The 21,901-nt window shown below is 44.6% G+C and overlaps 1 protein-coding gene across 1 annotated transcript in view; it reads left to right on the top strand.

Moving 5' to 3' along the window:
* Positions 1 to 21,901, top strand: part of MTMR3 (myotubularin related protein 3) — a gene marked incomplete at its 5' end in the record, with an annotated part of 34,360 nt that overhangs the window by 8,388 nt on the left and 4,071 nt on the right. The window contains 10 exons of the mRNA XM_009997291.1: positions 5,910 to 6,115; positions 6,335 to 6,466; positions 8,980 to 9,091; positions 10,203 to 10,398; positions 11,936 to 12,121; positions 13,463 to 13,633; positions 15,833 to 15,978; positions 16,994 to 18,407; positions 20,753 to 20,863; positions 21,369 to 21,457. Coding sequence (XP_009995593.1) covers positions 5,910 to 6,115; positions 6,335 to 6,466; positions 8,980 to 9,091; positions 10,203 to 10,398; positions 11,936 to 12,121; positions 13,463 to 13,633; positions 15,833 to 15,978; positions 16,994 to 18,407; positions 20,753 to 20,863; positions 21,369 to 21,457 — 2,763 coding nt within the window. The remainder of the gene's footprint in view (positions 1 to 5,909; positions 6,116 to 6,334; positions 6,467 to 8,979; positions 9,092 to 10,202; positions 10,399 to 11,935; positions 12,122 to 13,462; positions 13,634 to 15,832; positions 15,979 to 16,993; positions 18,408 to 20,752; positions 20,864 to 21,368; positions 21,458 to 21,901) is intronic.

Genomic DNA, 21,901 nt, shown 5'->3' with positions numbered 1-21,901 from the left:
CTGCTAGGGTGGAATTGGAGAACTAGGCTGGAAAGAGGCAACAAAACCTGGCCTGGTCCCCTCTGGGCTGCCTGGTGGAGTGGTAGCCAGGCTGCTCCTCCCTGGGTCTCTTTTCTGGAGTGAGGTCCTGCTGTTCCACTCCAGTAGGATCCTAGAAGTGGTGTAGAGAGCAGGATCTTGGAACAAAACACAAACCACCCTGAGCGTTTAGATATCAAACAAGAATGGCAGGACCCCTGGCACGAGAAGACATTCAGCAAAGAGTCCAGCTCTGGAGCCCTCAACACTGGCAGGACATGGACCTGTTGCAGTGGGTCCAGAGGAGGTCACAAAAATGATCCAAGAGCTGGAGCAGCTCTGCTCTAGAAACAGGCTGGGAGAGTTGGGGTGTTCAGCCTGGAGAAGAGAAGGCTCCAGGGAGACCTTAGAGCAGCTTCCAGTGCCTGAAGGGGCTCCAGGAAAGCTGGGGAGGGACTTGGGACAAGGGCAGAAAGGGATGGGAGAAGAGGGGAGAGGGGAGAATGAGATGAGATCTTAGGAAGAAAGTATTTACTTTGAGGGTGGTGAGACATGGACCCAGGTTGCCTAGAGAAGTGGTGGAGGCCACTGGAGACTCTCAAGGTCAGGCTTGCTGGGGCTTTGAGCAACCTGATCTATTCAGAGGTCCCTTCTCACTGCAGGGGTTTCACTAGATGACCTTTAAAGGTCCCTTCCAACCCAACACATTCTGTGATTCTTTGCATTTGCTGCCTGTGTATGTATTGATTTATACCTATTCAAAACTCCAAGAACATGTGAGGCAGCAGCAGGCACTGGCCCTTGTCAAGCCCTAAATGAGGTAAAGGAGACTTACATGTTCATTCTGAGTGGGAGTAATAATCTTTGAATTCCAAGCACATACTGTAGGAGCACTCAGCATTTACAGCTTCTGCAAGTCATTCCTAGGGAATTCACCTCAGTTAAGATAGACTTTTATTTTCAATATGAAAATGAAAAAACACAAGTTGAAGATATCAACCCAGCTGAAGAAATGTTAAATGGCATCTCTGCCTGGGTACTCCTTGGGTTTTTCTCTCATTCTCATATGGACAGTACTCAAGACTGCAGAATAAACAGGGACAAATATCAACATTACTTAAGGGAGATAGAAAACTCAAATTACAGCAGGATGTAGGTGTCAGCTCTGTCTACGTATTTGAGATAGTTTTAATCAGTTTCTTCATTAGACTGAGTGCAACAAAACATAACAAAATTGTGTTCCTGAGATACTGGTTTTTGGCAGCCTCTTCAGTAAGAAATATATTTCAGCATCTGTTTGTTGTTGGGTTTTTTTTAACAAATATTCTGGAACCTGTCATTTAATACCTTGGCCGCTTTCCTGGTGTAGTTACCCTCCCATAAATGTTTAAAATCTCTTTGAAAAAATCAAACGACAGAGGGATTAAAAAGATAATGAATACTGGTAATGCCATTAAGTCTGCCTAGCCACCCATTCCTTCTGAGCAAACAGAAAGGAAAAGCTGCTCTCTGAGGGACAAGCTAAATTTAGAGAGCAGCAAAGCTGACAAATTCATACGACCTGGGTCAGAGGATCACGTGCTCAAGGGTTAAGAGCAGGCCACAAAACATGATGTACCTGGCTTAAGAGTTCTTGTTCTGTGAAGGGAGAACAAATTAGCTTGTGGCAGCAGACCATCCTCTTTAAATCCTCCCATTTTTGCTTCCAAATAATAAAAGGATGAGCATGGTCTGGTTCTGAATGTGAAGGAATTGCTCCATCCTCTGTTCAGCTCTGAGAAAAATGCTTTCCAGCATGTGCTAATTTTTAAAAGACTTGAGCTATTTTATTATTATGGTAGCACCTAGAAGTATGTCTGTTATATATATCTACAGAAGACAATAGTGTAATTTATGTGGGGTTTTGTATTCAACTTGGAACCTGCATTTCAGGCTGCTTTGTGCCTTTTATTGTGCACAAAAGTTGTGTGGGCACAGAACTGGGGACACCTCACCAGGGAAGCATCCCTTCTCCTTTCCTCACTCTACAGGAGAAGGGAATAGCTTCCTTTGCATTCTGAGGGATTTCTGGGATAGGGACTGAAATGTTCAGAAGACCTCAGACTGAAATGGTTTCATCCCTGACATTCAATTTTCTGCAGTTCTGTTAAGACTGTGTTAAATTATCACATCATTTCTCATTTGTCATTTTAAAATCAGTGGGGGAAAAGTTTTTCTCTTTTGTGATTTCTTTTTTTTCCTTATCTTGACATTTAGTAATAGATTTTTTTTCAAGACATCCAGTTCATCATTCTGGCTCCAGAGCTCACATCAGGTGGTGCTTGATGATCCATATGATTGGAAACCCATGTATAGTTTTCTCTCTAGATATGTTGCCATAAAAACAGCTTTTTGCTTCCTTTTGGAGGAGCAAGGGGCAAAAAGCTCATTCAGCAGTTTTTGATCTGCTGAAGATGAATTTGGGACTCATAGTTTCATTATTGAGCACAGTTCAAAAATTTGCTCGTTTTGCTTTACCTCAGGGGGAGAAAAAGTAATATTGATACTTAAAATTCATCCAGTAACTTGTCTCAGATATTGAACCCTGGGACAGAGCCCAGAGAAACAGACACTTGGCAACAAAAAGCTCATTATTCTCACTAAGTGTTGAGGAGCTGGACATTGTGCACAGGCTGAAGAGCTGAGTTGGGCTGTCAGGAGTGTTGCTTCTGTTTTCTGATCAGATTTCTAGAAAAATCTCCCTTCCCCCCCCTCCCCCCCGGCTCCTGCTGGTTTTCTGTTTGCAATTTTTAAACATCTAGGCCTACATTTATGTAGCTCAGTTTGGGTTGTAACAGGCTTTTTGTAGCTTCTGTTTTGGTCCCAGAAAATCAAAGTTAGGAAGAAGCCTTTTTGGATTTTGTGGGAAGACAATTTGACTTCACATGTTACATAAAGTGTCCTAAACTCATGAGAACCCACCTGGAAATGAACTGTGGTGAGGGTGAGTCTTTTTGTCTTACCTACTGCTGAAGGTGATGACCTGTTACAGGCAGCATTTCTGCCAGCACAGGAACCAAAGCTAGACAGAATGTTGCTGTGTAAAGGTCAACAGAAAATTAGTGACTTGCTAAATTATATCTGTGAATTGCAGTGATTATTTTATTCAATTACAAGTACTAGAAGTTAAATAATGGTATGGAGGGAGCTCTTCAAACCTTTGTTAGTCCTCTCAGTCTTTGTAGTTACAAGGGCTTGGTGGATTTATTGTTGTACTCAAAAGGTTGCTTGAAGAGAGGGGTTTCTCCACATTTGCTTGGCTTTTTGTGAACTCCACCAGGAACTGTGTCCAGTTCTGGAGCACCCAGGCTGGTGGGAGGTGTCCCTGCCCATGCAGGGAGGTTGGATCTAGATGATCTTCAAGGTCCCTTCCAACCCAAACCATTCCACGATAACACAAGGAAGATGGAGCATATGGGGATGTGCTGTACCTCACACAGTGATGCAGTGTTTGGAAAGGGTTTGTGATTCTCTGGTGGTGATTTCCTGTTCAGTTTCTGCAGGGAGGCTGCACGGGGCTGCCTCTGGAGCAGGTTGGGAAGTGAACTCTCCAAAGAGTGGAGACTTTGGATGAATTGTTTTAATTATTTTTTTTTGTTGGTTACTGAGATCTGACTGACACCATCTCATCCCCAGCTCTGTTTCCAGGGACCTCAGAATCACACTTAAACTAGTTGCTATTTTTTGTCCCACTGGCCAGGCTGGTTGGAATGAGTGTGATTCCTCAGATCTCCAACATGACCGTAAATAGAATTGTGTGCTGATTTCTGCTGGTGCATCTGAACATTGCATATTTGCTCAGGATTAGAAGCATTAGAGCTTCACAACTATCAATGAACTGAACTTCTGGCCTAATGATCCTTTATTATTTGTGGTATAAATGGGAGGCAAGAACCCAGAGATGAATGTAGAATTGTTTATGAACCTATGAAAACAGTTCCGCAGGTGGGTAGTAATGAAATCTGGGAGAACATATGGAAAAATAAAGGAGCTTATCTGAGTGCTCAAAATGGATTTCTCACATGTATAATGATGGTCTATTTTCCTTTGTTATTTGTGCAAGCATAGCAGGGAGCTAGGTGGCCTTTCAGTGATTGGCACTGATTTTTTTTGCTGAACTAATTTGGTTTCAGTGAAGCTGTTCCTGGAAGGCTTTTCATTTCAGCAGAAACACATTTTCCTTTGGTTCAGTTAATGCAGCGTTGTCAGTTGTTTCCTCTCACTGAAGGAATTTTATATGAAACAATTACAAAGAGAGCTATGAAAAAATACTTAAAATACCATCTCACAACCTGTTTTATAATGTTAAAGCTTTTGCAACAAGAAGCCTTCCCCTGAGGTGAGGGTTGATTTGAAGGCAGCTGCCGTGCCTGCAGACATGGAGCTGCTCAGGGCCTGGCAGGGGTTTGACAGCCCTGACAACAAATCATAACCCAGCTTGTCACAGCTCCATCAACAGCTGTTGGAGTCTTGAAAGGAAAAAAAGTTAAGATCTAGAGGTTTGGGTGGGTTTTCTGCCAGTTCAGGGCTCTCCAAGTGGAGTGTTTAAATGTGCTTAAGAGGTTCAGCTGACCCCCACCATTCTGTGCAATTGCCTCACTCAAGGGGATTAAACAACTCCTGATTGACATGAGGCTGAGATGGTCAGATTGTTTGCAGGGACACTCTGAAACCCTTTGCATGGTAACATACAGGAGCTGTAACTGGCATGTGCATACTTTATAAATATCAGAGAATCGTGGGATCCGAAGCTTGTTTGGGTTGGAAGGAGCCCTAAAGATCATGCAGTCCCCTGCAAGGGCAGGGACACCTCCCACCTGGTCCCACCAGCCCAGGTTGCTCCAAGCCCCATCCAACCTGCCCTTCAACACTGCCAGGGATGGGGCAGCCACAGCTTCTCTGGGCAACCTGGGCCAGGGTCTCACCACCCTCAGAGTGAAGAATTTCTACCTAAGATCTCATCTCAGTCTCCACAGTGTAAAGCCATTCCCCCTCATCCCAACCCTCCCTGCCCTTGTCCCAAGCCCCTCCCCAGCTTTCCTGGAGCCCCTTCAGGCACTGGAAGCTGCTCTAAGGTCTCCCTGGAGCCTTTTCTTCTCCAGGCTGAACACCCCAACTCTCCCAGCCTGTCTCCAGAGCAGAGCTGCTCCAGCCCTCACAGCTACTTTGGACCCTCCTCTGGACACTCTCCAGGAGCTCCAAGAGGTCAGGCATTAGGAGGAAATTCTTCCCTATGAGGGTGGTGAGACACTAGAATAGGTTCCCCAGAGAAGCTGTGGCTGTCCCATCCCTGAAAGTAGGTATTTCCTACCAAAATGTTAATGTCCTTCAGATGTAATTGGTGCTATGTTAAAATAGTGTTATGCTAAAAAAAAAAATAATCAAAAAGGAAATCTGTGTATTTATTCTTGTCTTCTAGCTTTAAAATTAACATGAGGTAACTTGAACTTTCCGGTTTACTCTGGTGTCACAGCAGAGGACCTGATGTTACCTAGTGCAGTAGATGTTGAATACCTCTTTAGTGCCTCATCTGCTGTTCCAAAATGTTCCCCAGCTTTCACTGGCCAGCAGACAACAATGTTGAGCAAGGAAATGCTTTGTTTTCTCTTACTGACCTTTGCTTTCACTTTTACCTTTCAATGACTGCCTGGGCACAGTCAGCATTCCAAAGGGATGCACATGGAATATGTTGCCACTGAATCCCAGGTTGAGGATAACTGCTGGATGACAGAGAGGTCCCTGGCAGCAATTAAATTACTGGAGTGCACCACTTCATGTTTCATCCCTTCTGTGTTTTTCATCCTGATTCTTCCAACTTAGGCGCTACTGTTCCTCTTCTCCTTCCTTTCCAGGCACCAGAGCAATGGGGCAGTGATCTCCCGCTGTGGGCAGCCCGAGGTCAGCTGGTGGGGCTGGAGAAATGCAGATGATGAACACCTGGTCCAGTCTGTAGCCAAAGCCTGTGCCTCAGATTCAAGGTCCAACAATACCAAGTTAATGAACGGGAATTGTTCCAGAGATTTCTCCAATGGAGGGGACCTCTCTGATGTGGAATTTGGTGAGTTTGTCACTGTTCCTTTTCATAAAGGGCAGAGCTTTGTATAAAGCTTTCCTCTTACCTGGACTGGAACAGATTCAGTCCTTTGTATTAACCAGGCATCCTCCAGCTCCTGAGTGTGCAGTGCATGTGCACTGGGGGGCTTGAGTGCATCACTGTTGTAAACAATGGCAGAAGTTTCCTTTTAGTTACTCACCAATTGCATATCCTCTTCCTCAGATTCCTCCATCTCCAATGCTTCCGGAGCAGAGAGCCTGGCAATACAGCCCCAGAAGCTTCTGATCCTGGACGCACGATCCTACGCAGCAGCTGTGGCCAACAGAGCCAAAGGTGGAGGCTGTGAGTGCCCAGGTGAGCTGTGTTTCTTCAAGGTTTTTCCAGGAGGTGAATCAAAAGGATTTGTTCCAGTATAATTACACTGATACACTTCAGTCCTGTGGATTTCACAACTTGCAGGGATGCAAGTGCTGTTCATCTATGGGAAAGCTCTGGATCATTGCAGCTCTCCCTTAGCCCTTCAAAGGACAGGTTTAGCTGGTAATTGAGTCTGTTTCTCAGAGCATAAAATCAGCTGGTAACAACAGTGTTCAGTAAATGCTGAACTGTGTGGAATATGCTCATTTGCCTTCCCTTGCTGAGTCAAATATAAAAACTAGAGAGAGACAAAGGTGCCCAGTGTGCTAATGTCTAAAAAAAAATGTGAGCAAACTTGTAAAAATGCACTAAATGTAGAGGATAATAATATCCTAGAATGGTTGTGCAGAATGCAACTTTTCAGCATTTTTTCTAAAGCCAAAACATTTTTCAGCATTTATGTCATAACCCAGAGAAGCTGAAATCCTGATTAATTCTGCATTTGTAACACATTTCCAGTTATCAGTTTATGTTCTTTGGCACTTGTAAATTGTTGCTGTTATAAACAAGATACTATTTTATGGTCAACATTGGCTGTGACTGCAGCCTGTTAAAATTCCATGGGTGGAGAGTCTAGGAAAAAAACCCACACCAGACAGAAAGACTATAGATAACAAAAGCTATTCTGACTATATATTCCTGTTTTGGTCTTTGCTGCAATAGCTACACTTTGATACGTAGCCACCAGTAAGAAGAGATTAAACTTCCATTTAACACCTCAAAACTACTAAATAACTCCTCATTAGAGAATTACATTTCAAAACAGAAGAGCAACTTTGGCCCTGTATAGTGGTTCTTGAATTCTGTGGAGCAAATTTCCCAGCAGCATCTTACCATCACTTCATTTGACCTTCATGAAGTGCTTCCTTTTTGCTGACAAGTTTTCTCCAGGCATCACCAAGTTTGCTTCCCTCTCTCTGTATAAAAACTTCAGTTATGTTATTATTTCTTTTATTTAGAACATAATTCAGTACAAGTACAAAAATGCTGAACTGTCTGGAATGGACAGTTGCTTCTGACTGGAGTCCCATAGTCTATCACTCACAAGATGTTCTGCTTAGGGGCAGAATTTGTTGGGCTGGTAGCAGGAAATTAAATAATATGAAACATGCTCTTCTAAGAGACTACTGAACATTCTTGTGCAAGCACTCAACAGGTCGTATTCTGAATCCTGATGACATTTTTTTTTCCTCTTGTAGAAGAGGTCATTTTAGTAATCACTTTTGTCCAGACAGAAGTATCAGGACAGAGAAAACTAGGAAAGACTATCAAACTAGTGTTTTCCTGCATCTTCTTAGGGTGCTCCCTCTGCTTAGTGGTCCCTGTCCATATCCATAGTGCCTCCCCAGCACAGCAGAGTTGCATGGGTACATTCCACAGCAGTAGCTGAAAGCAGGCTCAGGAATTCCATCTATCTTCTGTTTTCCTGAGCTTTGGGTGTTTCTCACGTGTGTGATGCTTGTTCCTCATTATGGAAAAATTTGGAATAAAGCAGTGAATGAAGGAACCTTTCAACTATTTGAGTGGTTAGGAAAAGGAATATTTACATTATACAAAAATATACATTACAGAATCACATAGTGTGGGTCTTGAAAGGGACCTCTGGAGATCATCTAGTGCAGCCCCTGCCAGAGCAGGATCCCCTAAAGCAGATCCCACAGGAACACATCCAGGCAGGTGTGGAAAGCCTCCAGAGAAGTAGACTCCACAGCCTCTCTGGGCAGCCCATCCCAGGGCTCTGTCACCCTCAGAGTAGAGAAGTATTTTCTCATATTTAGATTAAACCTCCTGTGCACCAGTTTTTGCCCATTGCCCCTTGTCCTGTCTCTGGGCACCACTGAGAAGAGTCTGGCCCCATCCTCCTGACACCTCCTGGAGATACTGATCAGCACTGATGAGATTCCCCCTCAGACTCCTTTTCTCTAGACTGAACAGCCCTAGCTCTCCCAGCCTTTCCTAATGAGGCAGATGCTTCAGTCCCTTAATCATTTCAGTGGCCCTGTGCTAAACAGGTAAACTTTCTTTTTTTTGTAAACATTAGTTTACCAAATTTAAGAACATCCATAAATTATCAGTTAAGTACTGTTTGTGCTTCATGGTCTCTTAGGATGTTTCTTAGTCTTCGTAAAAACATTCTCTCACCTCAAGCACAGCAATATCACTCTTCCCATAGGTTTGTACTCTACTTTTTGTAACATGGAGTGAAACCCTGAAAGGAAATATACAAACACTTTGCTGACTATTCCCTGTTTTGATGTGCTGTGTTTTAATGTCTGGGATACCCACCAAACTCTTAAGTACTCCTTTGTCCTTTCAGAATATTCATAAATAGATTATTTCATCTGGCCACAGCAACAGTGGCTTGTTTGTGTGAAAAAAACCTCTTCTTTTAGAAATGAAGCTTATGTAATTTTTCATTTCTTCCCTCTTTTCTTGACATTTCCCTTCAGAATATTACCCCAACTGTGAAGTGGTGTTCATGGGGATGGCAAACATCCATTCTATCCGGAAGAGCTTCCAGTCGCTGCGTTTGCTCTGCACACAAATGCCAGATCCAGGAAAGTAAGTGGATATTTGGTGTTTTCTGCATTTGTTTACATGTTTCTGCAACTGGTTTCTTTTGCTGCTGATTTGTAAATGGAAATTCAGTGGGTTTTCCCGTGATGACTTGCCTGTGTAATAACACTAAGCAAAATATTTTCATTTCCTTGTGATTTGAGCTAAAAGAAGTAATTTAATTGGTTTATCATCATTGAAATGAACCTAGAAAATGAGATCTAAGGCTATAATGTAGCCTTTATTGATTCTAGAATATTACTACTTTCAGGTGGACTTCTAATTACTTAAGATTTACCTGCTGTTCCAGGTTCTTTAGTCTTTACAGCCTGGCTCTCCTTTGGGAAATTCTGGTGGCATTCCACAAACTTCATGCACTTCCAGTGTCATTTCAGAAGACTTGTTTCACAGTCCCCCAGAGCTGTGGGATCACTACCCTCTAATGGCCCTCCATCTCAGGAGCTTCTGAGGTTGGGTTTTCTTTAGGACACCATAGTTGCACCAGGCCTGTTTCCCCTGCCACTTCCCTACCTTGAATTTGCTGCTAAGAGCAGCAGGTGGTTTCATGGTTTCAAAGTAGATCCAGAATGGCGACCCTTAACTAACCTGGATATGCAGATCTGCACAGCTTAGAGGTTCTTAAGATACCTCCACCACACCTTGTAAAGCCTGGGAATAGTGGAGATGTGAGAGATTTCCCCCTTTCTTTGGCGCACAGGGTTGTCAGGGATGTATGGCAGAGTCCTGAGAGATGCCAGTGGTGCTGGGACTGCTGGGAGATCCGAGTCCTCAGCTCGGAGGAGAGACAGCAGAGGCTGCTGAAAGTAGTGATTACTTGAAAGATTAATTGCTGGTGACATGTTACACTCTTGTCTGAAGAACTGTTATTTAAACTTCTTGCAATTCTTAAGGAGCAAAGCAGAGACCAGAGAGGCTGTTCCTCAGCTGGCTGCCTGGTTTTGCTGCTTACAAATCTGGGAAAGTGTTAACAAGATGTAAATTAAACGTATTGAAGAATGACATTCACAACCTGTTAAAATAGGAGCTTTGGCATGGTGAATTCAAATGTCCAAAACATTTAAAAAGAGCAAACCTATCTTCCCTTGTTTTCCCCTAGTTGGTTATCAGCTCTGGAAAGTACCAAGTGGCTGCAGCACCTCTCTGTGCTGCTGAAATCTGCACTGCTGGTGGTTCACGCCGTGGACCGAGACCAGCGCCCAGTCCTGGTGCACTGCTCAGACGGCTGGGACCGGACCCCCCAGATAGTGGCACTGGCCAAACTGCTGCTTGATCCTTACTACAGGACCACGGAGGTTGGTAAACAGCTGCTGATGCATGAGCAGGGTGCTGAGTCTGGGTCGTTTTCTAAGGAAGTCTGGTTGTGGGTAACTAGACAAGGCACTAAAGTTAGCAGTTCTCCAGCAGACACGGCTGCATCCAGGCGTAAGCACAGCCTGTAAGGCAGGAGCAGATTTTATTTCCCCTCTTTGCTGTAATTGCACAGCCCTGGGCTATGCTCCCTCATATTTAGCTTAGGAATACGTTAGTACAAAGCACTAAGTGTTGCAGTTTCTATCACACCATGGCAGTTTCTCAGCCAGCTAGTGGTACAGAGCCTTTCTCTTTTCTAGGTTTCCCAACTCTGTTTTTTCAGTCTCACATTTTCATTGTCCTCTGTCAGTTATATTTCTTCTGTTTTTTCAGTCTGAATTTTTGTTTCCCCCATCACTTTTCAGCACTGTGGGATATGTGATGGCTGGATTCCATCTGCCAACCCACATTCAAGATGCCTTTGTTGTCTAGAACAGAAGCTTGTGTCTGAACACTGTGCTATAAACTGCTGCTTGAAGCCTTGGACACAGGAGGACCAGAAGTTTAATCCTTCTGGATGAAATTGTGGAAACTTCTCAGATACTTTTTCACATGGATTCTAGAAGTGTGCATCCTTTAGGTCAAAACATGCTGCCTGTCCTTGGCATAGAACTTTCTCCTGGTACCTCCTGAGAGTGCTGCATTCCTGTTCAAGGTGCAGAGTTCTCTACACACCCTTTGTCTTCTTTGTCACCACCACATCAGAGGAAACCATGAACTGTGCCTCTCTGTAAAAGGATCAGAAATGTTTAAGAAAATGAGTCTTCAGCACTGTCACATTTCAAGCTTATCAGCTATCATTCTTTTTGCTCTAATTACAGCCATTGACTTCATAAATATGCTTTACACCATTTCTCTCCACTAAGAATCAAACCCCTCCTAATCTGTGGTGGGTTTGAGGTCCTGCAAGCTGGAGTGTTGCAGGTGCTCAGCTGGGCACTGTTTTGAAACGTTCTTTGCCCTTTTCATTTGCATAAGAAATCATGCAACTTGACCTTTACTCAACCTTGTGACTGCTACATTTGGTAAACACACAGGCAAGCACTCTCAGCATGGATGCCCTTTTGAGGATGAATTGCTCTATGACAGATCTGCCCATCATTTTTAAGGGAGAGCTTTAAAATTCCCTCTGCTGTCCAGATGTTGGTTACCATGATCTGGAGGGTTTTGATCAGGGGGAGTTTCCTACTCCCTCCTGCCTAGCCAAGACAGGTCACATATCAGGAACTTCCATTCCAGTCACTGAGGACTTAATCTACCTTATTCCCTTTCCTGTAGGCTTGGGAAATCATACCTGTCCTCATTTCATTGTGCAGCATTTCAGGACACAGAGGCATTAGGTAAAGCAGTAAAGATAAGTAATGAGGCCAGTGCTGAAGAGGCCACGGTAACAGGGTGATTCCCACAAGTCTCAGACTGTCTTAGAAAACTGAACCAAAGCAAAACAGGAACTTCTCATCTGTGCTTTCCTTTCTGCAGGGTTTCCAGGTGCTGGTGGAGACAGAGTGGCTGGATTTTGGCCACAAGTTTGCAGATCGCTGTGGCCACGGCGAGAATTCAGATGACCTAAACGAGCGCTGCCCGGTGTTCTTGCAGTGGCTGGACTGTGTCCATCAGCTCCAGAGGCAGTTCCCTTGCTCTTTCGAGTTTAACGAAGCATTCCTTGTGAGTTGTGGCTTGAGAGATTGCTAAACCAGTACTAACATATTGTGGAACCCCGAGGGGTTTCTGGTTTTCCCATCTATTTGTGCTGTAGCCTGATAAAGGAAACAGGAGAACTGCCCAGAGAGAGTAGACAAAAGTACTTGTATATTTCCTATGACCTGAGGGCTGTTCACTTTTAAAACAGAGAGCCTTGAGAACTACTTTTAAACTTAAAGAAATAAGTGATATAAATTTAATAGTGTCACCTAAGAGATGCTGAAATAACTCTGCTATAATACATCAAAACAGCATGAAAACCACCAGTTACTGGCAGTAAAACTTCCCCCTACTTTGATCTTGTTTTGAGTTGAAGACTTGTCCTCTAAAAACAACCTCCCCTTTACCTTTCCATTCAGTTTTTCTGCTGAAAATATGTAGGATATATGAGCTATGTTTCTTTTCTTTTGAAGAGGACAGCTCTCCTAGGAGAAATTTGCCTGGGATGCTCAAAAATCTCTTCTCAAAGCTGGAACACAGGTCTTTGGGAAAGTGGCAGTCACTGACTGCAGGACTAGTAATCTGAAGAATAAAAGTTTTTATGTAGTGCCTGATCTACTAAGAGATTTAAAGCACATTCCTGTGATTGTGGTTGACTTGAATTACCACTTGCCAGCTCAGCCGTGTAACCCAGGGTGTGCACAGTCCTGGCTGAGCTCAGTTGTGAAATGACATACAGAAGTTTATAACTGGTTTCACAGCACACTGCTAATCTGCAGGAGCTGTGTGTGAACATACCCTTAGGATCCTGGTCTTTTTTGAGTAAGCCCCTTAATTTATAAAAAGACTGAAGTACTTGTTTTCATTTAAATGCCTGAATAATCCAATGGAAGTAATTTCTGTGCTTAAAGTTAAGTTTATATTAAGCTATTTTGTCAGACTGAGAGCACAGCATGGAATGAATAATGATCAGGATGTGTGTGCTGTGTGCATTTATACCAGTGTCCAGAAATTAACATTTTTCCCCATTATTCTTTTTCTTACTGTGCTGCAGTAATGTTTTGTAACAGGTATCATGATCCTCTTCTCTGCCTATCCAGAAGGCTGAGTTTGAATCAGCAAGAATTTTACACTTGATTGGGAACAAATACTTGTCTTTTTTCTGAGTTTTTTTAGTTCTGATTTTGGAGGATTCTGCTCTGGATTTCTAAGGAGGTGTGCAAAAAATGCTCAGTATATTTGCACAGCAGTTTCTGGGAACGGGGTGAAGGAAAGATTTGTTGCTTCTTAAGCCCGAATGTTGATTCTCACTTTATTAAGCTGATACCTTCTGCAATGTGACAGTGTCTGTGTTGGTCTGTGCAGGTCAAATTGGTGCAGCACACCTACTCCTGCCTCTTTGGTACATTCCTGTGCAACAATGCGAAAGAGAGGGGAGAAAAACACACTCAGGAACGGACCTGTTCTGTCTGGTCTTTGCTGCGGGCAGCAAACAAAGCCTTCAAAAACCTGCTCTACTCCTCCCAATCCGAATCTGTATGTATCCTTCATTCCCCACCACGTGGGGAGAATCCCTCTGGGGGCTCCCAGGTATCCTGTTCTTAAGTGTGTGCCCAAGCTTGTAGGAGTGGGATGTATCGTGCAGAAGTGTCCTCATGAACACACTGTGGGGATGGGCCTTTCCAGAACAGTGCTCAGCTCTCCTCACAGGTGCTTACCTTTGAACACTGACATTTCAAGCCTTGCATTAAATTGGCTGATATTTGAGGATTGTCAACTGCAACCCTAGGCTGGAAGTGTATTTTTTGTAACTAAATGTTTTGCTTTATTTTTTGAAGTAGAAAACATTTTGCTGTTTGACTGATAGACCTTTCTAGAGAACTAAGCTGTGTCAGAGGTAAAACTGCAGAAAGACCTAGCCACTGTGCCCATATTCATCTGAAATCTAAACACAAAAAGTATCTCAGATTGTTTAGTCTATCTTCATTTCTCTTAAGACTTCCACATTTTCAGTGCAGCTCCTCTGTGGTAACAGGTGACTGGAGCTTCTGGGAGGGGCCTCACCTTTTTGTGTATGTGATAAAAGTGCATGTGAAGCATTGAGGGATGCAGAGTGGTGGGCATGTGGACAATCATCAAATGTCATCATGATTAGGGCAGCAAAGACTTCTATAAATATTTAAACCCTTTTTGTTTATAAAAGTATCAGATACCATAAACCCAACTGCAAGGACTCTGCAGTGTTTTTGTATATGATAGATGTGGCTTTTAATGCTTAGAGTAAAATTAAAACCTGGCTTAGTAGGGAAGAGTTTATGCCGACATTTGTTACAAAAAGAGTAATTTTATATTCACATCAGCCCTCTGTCCCTGTCTGTCTCCCCTGGATGTGCAGCCACAGGCAGCACCAGAGAGATCCCTTCAACACTTTGCAGCCTGACACAGTCAGCATAGGAGCAGACATGGTAGCTGAGACCTTGCAGAGAAATATGGCTCCTGAGGACTTTCAGAGCTCTGGATGCATCTACATTTTCCCTGAAAATGCCTGCAGGTTTCCCCAGGACAGCTCAGAGTGCTCATAAAGCAGATGCTGTGGACAGGTTGTCTCCTTGGGCTGCCCTTCCATGCCATGTCCTGTGGTGGAGGTGCAGGCTGGGTGACCTGGCCTCTGTTCTCAGGGAATACTGCACTGCAGTGGACTGAGCTAATTAGGATAGTCTGGCTGTATGTGGGAGTTCTGGTGATTTCCTGCCTTGAGTTCATCTTTTTGTGGTTTTCTTGAGTGTTTAAAAGGTGCCTCTGTGATGTAGCCACATCTGTTGTAAAACTGTAGTCGTTCAAGAGCAGCATCCACCACACCAAGCCACCCCACAGCAGCATCCACCACACCAAGCCACCCCACAGCAGCATCCACCACACCAAGCCACCCCACAGCAGCATCCACCACACCAAGCCACCCCACAGCAGCATCCACCACACCAAGCCACCCCACAGCAGCATCCACCACACCAAGCCACCCCACAGCAGCATCCACCACACCAAGCCACCCCACAGCAGCATCCACCACACCAAGCCACCCCACAGCCCTCTTCCTGCTCTGTGACAGAAAAACCTGGCTATTCTCTGCCTTTGTCTGCATTTGCACAAGGAAGTTGCCTGAGAAAACATGGGAATTGATGGAGCGACCCAAGGTGTTTTTAAATTTTAACAGCATATTCCACAGTCAAGGAATTCCTTTTAAGAGCAAGCTGTCTCTTCAGCAAAGTATTTCTGCATGTTCTTAATTTTTACCATATGAGTGCTCCCATGAAAAGCAGGGTTAGCTTTGATGAACTGGAGCCTGCAGGAAGAGGTTATTAGTTCAGCCCTCATTTGGCAGGGTGAAATGTGCACCAACAATGGCCCACTGAATTCTTCAGCAGTTTAAATGGCTCAGGAGCATTATTAAGGTGCAGATTCACACAGAGCACATTGCAGTAATTCATTCATGAGAAGCTGAAAGCCAGCATTGTCATGTCTCAGCCTCTGTCTCAGAAAGGAAAGATAATTATACATCCAAGTGTAGCTGATTAAAAATGCCACTGCTGCTCCCTGGCCTTCCAAGGCACTGGAGATCAGCAGAGCCTCCTGGCTTCACACCTCAACAGCAGACTGCCCCAGGCAGACCTGAAGATTTCTCTGCACTCTGAGGTTGAGCAGATCCCTGTTCCTGAGCTCTGCCTGTTCTCCCCTCAGGTGCTGTATCCCGTGTGCCATGTGCGGAATTTAATGCTCTGGAGTGCTGTTTACCTGCCCTGCTCCTCCCCCTCCACACCTGCCGATGACACCTGTGCCCCATACCCTGCTCCAGGCTCTAGCCCTGAAGATCAGCCTCTGGGCAGGTGAGCCTAGAGCCCAGAAATCCCATCCTGTAAAGTAAGATCAACAGAGAATATTGTGGGATATAAAGAGGAGGATACTTGGGGTGGGAGGGAGGGCTTTTTCACAGGGTTATTTGGGGGACTGTTTGACCTGCCCAAAAGCAGGTTGTCTTCAGTTTTGAAGGCTGTTGTTTCAGAGGTGATAGCATAACAGAGTGAAGATTATTAAGCTCTGGGTATTCCATAGGCTTGTAGGATTCCTTCTGTCCTGGTGGGCCCCCGCCCCCCCCCCCCCCCCCCCTGCCGATGACACCTGTGCCCCATACCCTGCTCCAGGCTCTAGCCCTGAAGATCAGCCTCTGGGCAGGTGAGCCTAGAGCCCAGAAATCCCATCCTGTAAAGTAAGATCAACAGAGAATATTGTGGGATATAAAGAGGAGGATACTTGGGGTGGGAGGGAGGGCTTTTTCACAGGGTTATTTGGGGGACTGTTTGACCTGCCCAAAAGCAGGTTGTCTTCAGTTTTGAAGGCTGTTGTTTCAGAGGTGATAGCATAACAGAGTGAAGATTATTAAGCTCTGGGTATTCCATAGGCTTGTAGGATTCCTTCTGTCCTGGTGGGATGTAAGCTTTCATTTGATTGTCTTGGATTTGAGTTCTTTTTCCCTGTTGCATAACCATGTCTTTGCTTTTTTGTACAATGATTCTGAGCACATGTTATTAGGAGGTGGGAGCAGCCTGTAAGCATTTGTGCTTTGTGGTAAAGGGATTATTCTGGGAACGTTTGAAGTCTGATTGAACATATTTTCCTGATGGCAAACAAAGCAAGTAGTGAAGCAGCTCTGCACTACAGATGGTCACAATGTGCTCCTAGATAATACTTCACAGAAGTCCATTAGTTAGCAGATTGTTACCATCCTAATTGTGGGGGGGAGTTTTTAAACCATAGTAGCTAAATGTTTAGGAAAAGAAAAAAAACAAAAAAGCAAAAAAACAGCCCCCTGACTTTGGATTCTGATGGTTTGTACCTTTCTAGGTTACCAAAGACAAGATCATTTGACAATCTGACAACAGCCTGTGATAGCAGTGTGCCTACAGCCAACCGACGTAGCAGCGACCCCAGCCTCAACGAGAAGTGGCAGGAGCACCGGCGCTCCCTGGAGCTCAGCAGCCTTGGGAACCCTGGGGAGGATCCCTTTGATGGAGACAGCCTGAGCAAGCAAGGCAGGGCTCCCGTTGGAGCAGAGCTCTCTGTTGCAGCTGGTGTGGCAGAGGGACAGATGGAGAACATTTTGCAAGAGGCCACTAAAGAAGACGTTGGTCTGGAGGAACACTTAAAGGGTAGCTTAGAGACTGTAGGTAAAGGGGATGAGATTGGCCTGGATAAGGAGAAGAGAACTGAAAATCCACATGGGTATGTCAGTGACCTCTGTGAAAAGGCTGAGGCAAATAAAGGTGTTGTGATGAACAATCCAGCATCCAATCCACATCCAGTTTCACAAGGTGCTTCTGACCTTAAAGGACAACAAGCTGAGCATGCTGATCTCAGCAGTGCTCTCCAGAAGTTACCTCAGGTGAAAGGACTACAGGCTGCTCCCTTGGAGGCCTTTGTAAATAGAGACACTCAAAAGAACACAGAGGAAGAAGGTGTGAGCAAACTTGAAGGAGAAGCAGAGGGCCTGCACAACCCAGCCAGCCTGCCATTACCTCTTACAATCCCACATGAGGCAAGAACATCCAACATTGAAAGTTCTACAGAAACCTTAACAGAGAGCGAAGCAAAGCAAGATCTCCTTCCTAGGGGCCCTTGCCATAGACCTCACCTGGTGGACAACAGTGCTGATGGACTTTCTTACACTATGGAAAACAGGCCCGAGGGGGAGAACACGCTAGAACTGCAGAAACTGGGAACAAAAGTACATAGGACTTCTGGTAGCAGCAACACACACATCCCGATGCCTTCCCCTTGTGCCTTGCCTTTAGCTGAATGTAAAGATGAGATTGTGTGTAATGGAGAGCTGGAGCCTGAGAACAAGATGAGTGAGAAGCCTGCAGGGTTTGGTGTCACCCAGAGGTTCCACGCCACCAACGGACACTGTGTGAACGGAGAGGACGGCCGGCTCAAGGCCTCTCTGAGCCGGCAGGTCTCCACGGCCAGCTGTAGTTCTGCACAGTTTCACCTGAGGAACTTGCACCAAAAATGGATGTTCAGTCATCTGGGTAAGCAGCAGGCAGCCAGCAGCCCTGACCAACCTGCCCGAAGTCACCTGGACGATGACGGGATGCCCGTCTACACCGACGTGATCCAGCAGCGCCTGCGCCAGATAGAAACTGGCCACCAGCAAGAGGTGGAGACCTTGAAGAAGCAAGTGCAAGAACTGAAGAGCCGGTTGGAGAGCCAGTTCCTGAACAGCTCCTTACGTCTCAATGGTGATTATGGAGATGAAGTGGTAAGTGAAATGGTAACTGGGCCTCTGCTGGAAACAGTGGGCTAGTTCGGCACCTTCTGGAGCTCACCGTGTTGCCAGCTCTGGTTCCTGGGTCAGACAGTGATTTTTTTGGCCAGGCAGGCTTTTGTAAAATTCTCAAGGTCATTCTGAAAGGGCAGACAACTGAGTGCACGGCTGGTGGCAATGAGTGATGACTGTTTTCACTGTATTTCAGTTGGACCATAAATGGACCAAGGGTTTGTTTCAAGGTGGGTGTTTCACAGCCAGACTCAAACACCTGTGTTGGCCTTTTCCCAAAACCCATTTGTTTTACTGTTGTTTTCATATACAACCAAAGACTTTTTTTTTTAAGGACAGGAGTGTGTCCTTCACTGGGACCTCATCTTCTGGTACTCAGACTAAGAAAGATGCAGCAGTGGCTGCTCTGTGCTCTCAAACCCAGAAGTTCCAGCCATCCCCTTGTCAGGTGGCTGCCCAGCTCAAGGCTCATTAGCTGTAATGAACTAAGATCTTTAGTGACAGTGAGGTTTGTTTGTTGTTTTTTTTCAACAAATTAGGGATTTTAAGGGAGCTTATAAACTGTTTGTGCTTTTATTGCAAGTGTTTTAAGCCATTAAAGTAGAAACTGAAGTTTGAGGCATGATTCAAGTACAGTACACTCCTTTCTGTAACAAGTAAGTTATCTATGTAGTTGTGGTTGCAAAAGCAATTTTAGAATCAGAAAATAAATAAGTGTAATTCCAAGTTCAAGATCTTAATAGCTAGAAAGTTTTCTAGATGCCTTTCTAAGTCTTGAGCCCATTTTTTTTGAAGTTGCTTCTCCCCAGCCTGTTTTTTACTGAATTTCTCCTCCTCTTTTGACTAATAAATACCAATAAAATGTCAGAAGTGGTGCAGTCACTGGCCTTGTACTGTTGCTGGAAGGTAGCAGTGGTTTAAGAGTGAGCAGGAACCTGTTCTTTAGAAGCCTTCAAGTTCTGTGGATTGCTGCAAAACTTGGTTTTTCAAAGGCCAAATATTCCTGGTTCAAAGAAATGTAGAGGGGAGAGATGCTTGGGGAACAGGCAAGAATAGGGGGAGGGAAAGGGGCACAAGGGGGAAGATGAGGACACAGAATCTCTGGGTTTGTATCTTCTTGTGGTTTTGAATGCTGGGCAGAGCCTTGGCCCTGAGGTTGATGTATCAACACCCATCCAAAAGTTCATTTTCCTACCTGCACATCATAGTGGGCTTGATATGCCTGCAAAATTGAAAAAAAAATTACAAGGGGTTTCCAAGTTATGTTTGTTTAATATTGGGTAGAAGTGGCAGAGGTGCTGGATAGTCCCAGGTACGTTTGTTGTGGAAAATATCCTGAGCCCTTTTGGCTATTCCCATTGGAGACAGCAGCACTGAGAGCTCCTTTTGGGCATCCATGCCAGCTTGGCTGAGTGTGGCTCCTGCCTCTGGCAAAAGCTTGGATTCCTTGGAGAAATTTGGTGCTTTGGTTTCATTTGTTATAATCCCATTTTTTAAGAGCCTTCATGAACTGGAGTTGCAGGGCTGGATGTGAGGCTGCACTGCCTGGTACAAAATTCACCTATTTGAAGAAACTGATCTGTCTTCTATTTGTGCCTCAGCTTGGGAGCAGCAGGTGTTCTGTGGAGCTCCAGAGGTGCCCATTCCTTAGGCACACAGAGACAAACTCAAGATTTCTTGCTATTTTGAACATCCTTTAAGGGCTGGCTGAGTTTTAAGTCAGTTAAAATATAACTCAACCTGGCTTGACTATATTAAGGAAGCATTATTCTCCTCCAAAATACATATGGAATATATGGAATATGTATAGCTCAAATTCTGAGTTTCCCATGTGTGACTTGGCTTATATTTCCTGGAATTTTTGCTGACAAAAGGTTATAGGTATTTCTAGTATTAGTTTTGAAAGTGAAACAACCTTGGAAAGGAAACAAAACCATGAAACTGGAGCCACTGACAGCAGCTTTTTTTGGTTAATCACCCAAAGTGTTGCCAGAACCCTGTGCTAACACAGTAGAAAGCAGATTTTGAATCCATTCATTCTACCTCACATCATCCTGTAGCCAGAGGATCAAAACCTGACCTGGTGGGAATTCACCACTGCACAAACCACTTCCACACGTGCCATGTCTAGTCCAGGCCAAAAAATATTCTGCCTTTGCTGCCTTATACGTAGGTGACTGATGACATTCCCCCTTCCAGTGCAGACATCACCTGCTCTTTTTTAGCAGGAGAGGCCCTTTCCAGTGCTCCCCACAGCTGCCCAATTGTATTTGTACAGAAGCAGGACTATGGGAAGGTTCTGTTCATCTGTGTTTGTTTGCCAACAGACTTCTATACCCGACTCGGAAAGCAATCTGGATCAGAACTGCTTGTCTCGCTGCAGCACAGAGATTTTCTCTGAAGCCAGCTGGGAGCAGGTGGATAAACAGGACACAGAGGTACAGACTAAATCCCTGTAAATCACTCCTTCTTCCAGTAGGATGGAATATTCATAATTCAAATTATCCTACGGCCTGTGGTCACTTGCCACTTCTTGTGAACTTTCTTCCTCGCATTTCACTTGTCTCTTGTACTTTGAATCTCAGTACCTGTGCCTATGAGCCCTCTGCTGTGTGTGAAGTCTCTGAGGAGCTGTGGAAGGGATGTTTAGCTGATGGAGCCTTAGGTGGACACATATTTGATGAATATTCTTGGCCTGAATACTTCTAAAGCACAGAAAAAAGAAACAGGGCATTGGACTTAATGACTTAATTTCTGTTCATCTGAAGGAATTTAGCGTGTCTGTTCTCAGAGGGAAAGTTTCTGTCTGTCTTCAATTGTTGCAAACACTGAATTGGTGCTTTTAAACAGAACAAGTACTTCCCTTGTGGGGCTGTGCTTTGAATTTGTGAGCTCAATGAAATGTTTCTAATTAATTGCCCTCTGGTCTGTCCATTCTCCCAGGTGACACGATGGCTCCCAGACCACCTCGCTGCGCACTGCTACGGCTGCGACAGCACGTTCTGGCTGGCCAGTAGGAAGCACCACTGCAGGTAACCACTGAGGACAGCAGGGAGGGAGGCATGGACAGAGCTTGTTTTCTTCCCTCTTCCAGGAAGGGGCTTTTGCCCTTTTGCCACATTCCTTTCCCAGGGGTGAATGTCAGACTGAGTGCTTTAGCATGGGACTGTACACACTCCTGAAGGAACAGAGAGCTTTGGGAGAGCAGAACATTTTGTCCAGTTCATGCAGAGTATATATTTAAAAAGCCAGATTTTTGTATCTGCTCCACCCTGGCCTAAACAGATCCTGCCTCTTTTCCTCTAACTGGATTTGAGGGCAGATGGCTGTTTAGCTTTTGAAGAGGGTGTAAGTAATAAAAAAATACAGGTTTATCATCTTAGCATTCAGTAATTCCATACTGCAACTATATAAATAGCATCTTCTTCCCATTACTGGTTGTAAACCTGCACCTTCCCTTCTCTGACCACTCTTTC

The sequence above is a fragment of the Chaetura pelagica genome, unplaced genomic scaffold (genome assembly GCF_000747805.2).
Source record: "Chaetura pelagica isolate M959 unplaced genomic scaffold, ChaPel_1.0 scaffold1094, whole genome shotgun sequence".
Classification (NCBI taxonomy): Eukaryota; Metazoa; Chordata; class Aves; order Apodiformes; family Apodidae; genus Chaetura; species Chaetura pelagica.
This window is presented reverse-complemented; position numbering and strand designations above follow the sequence as displayed.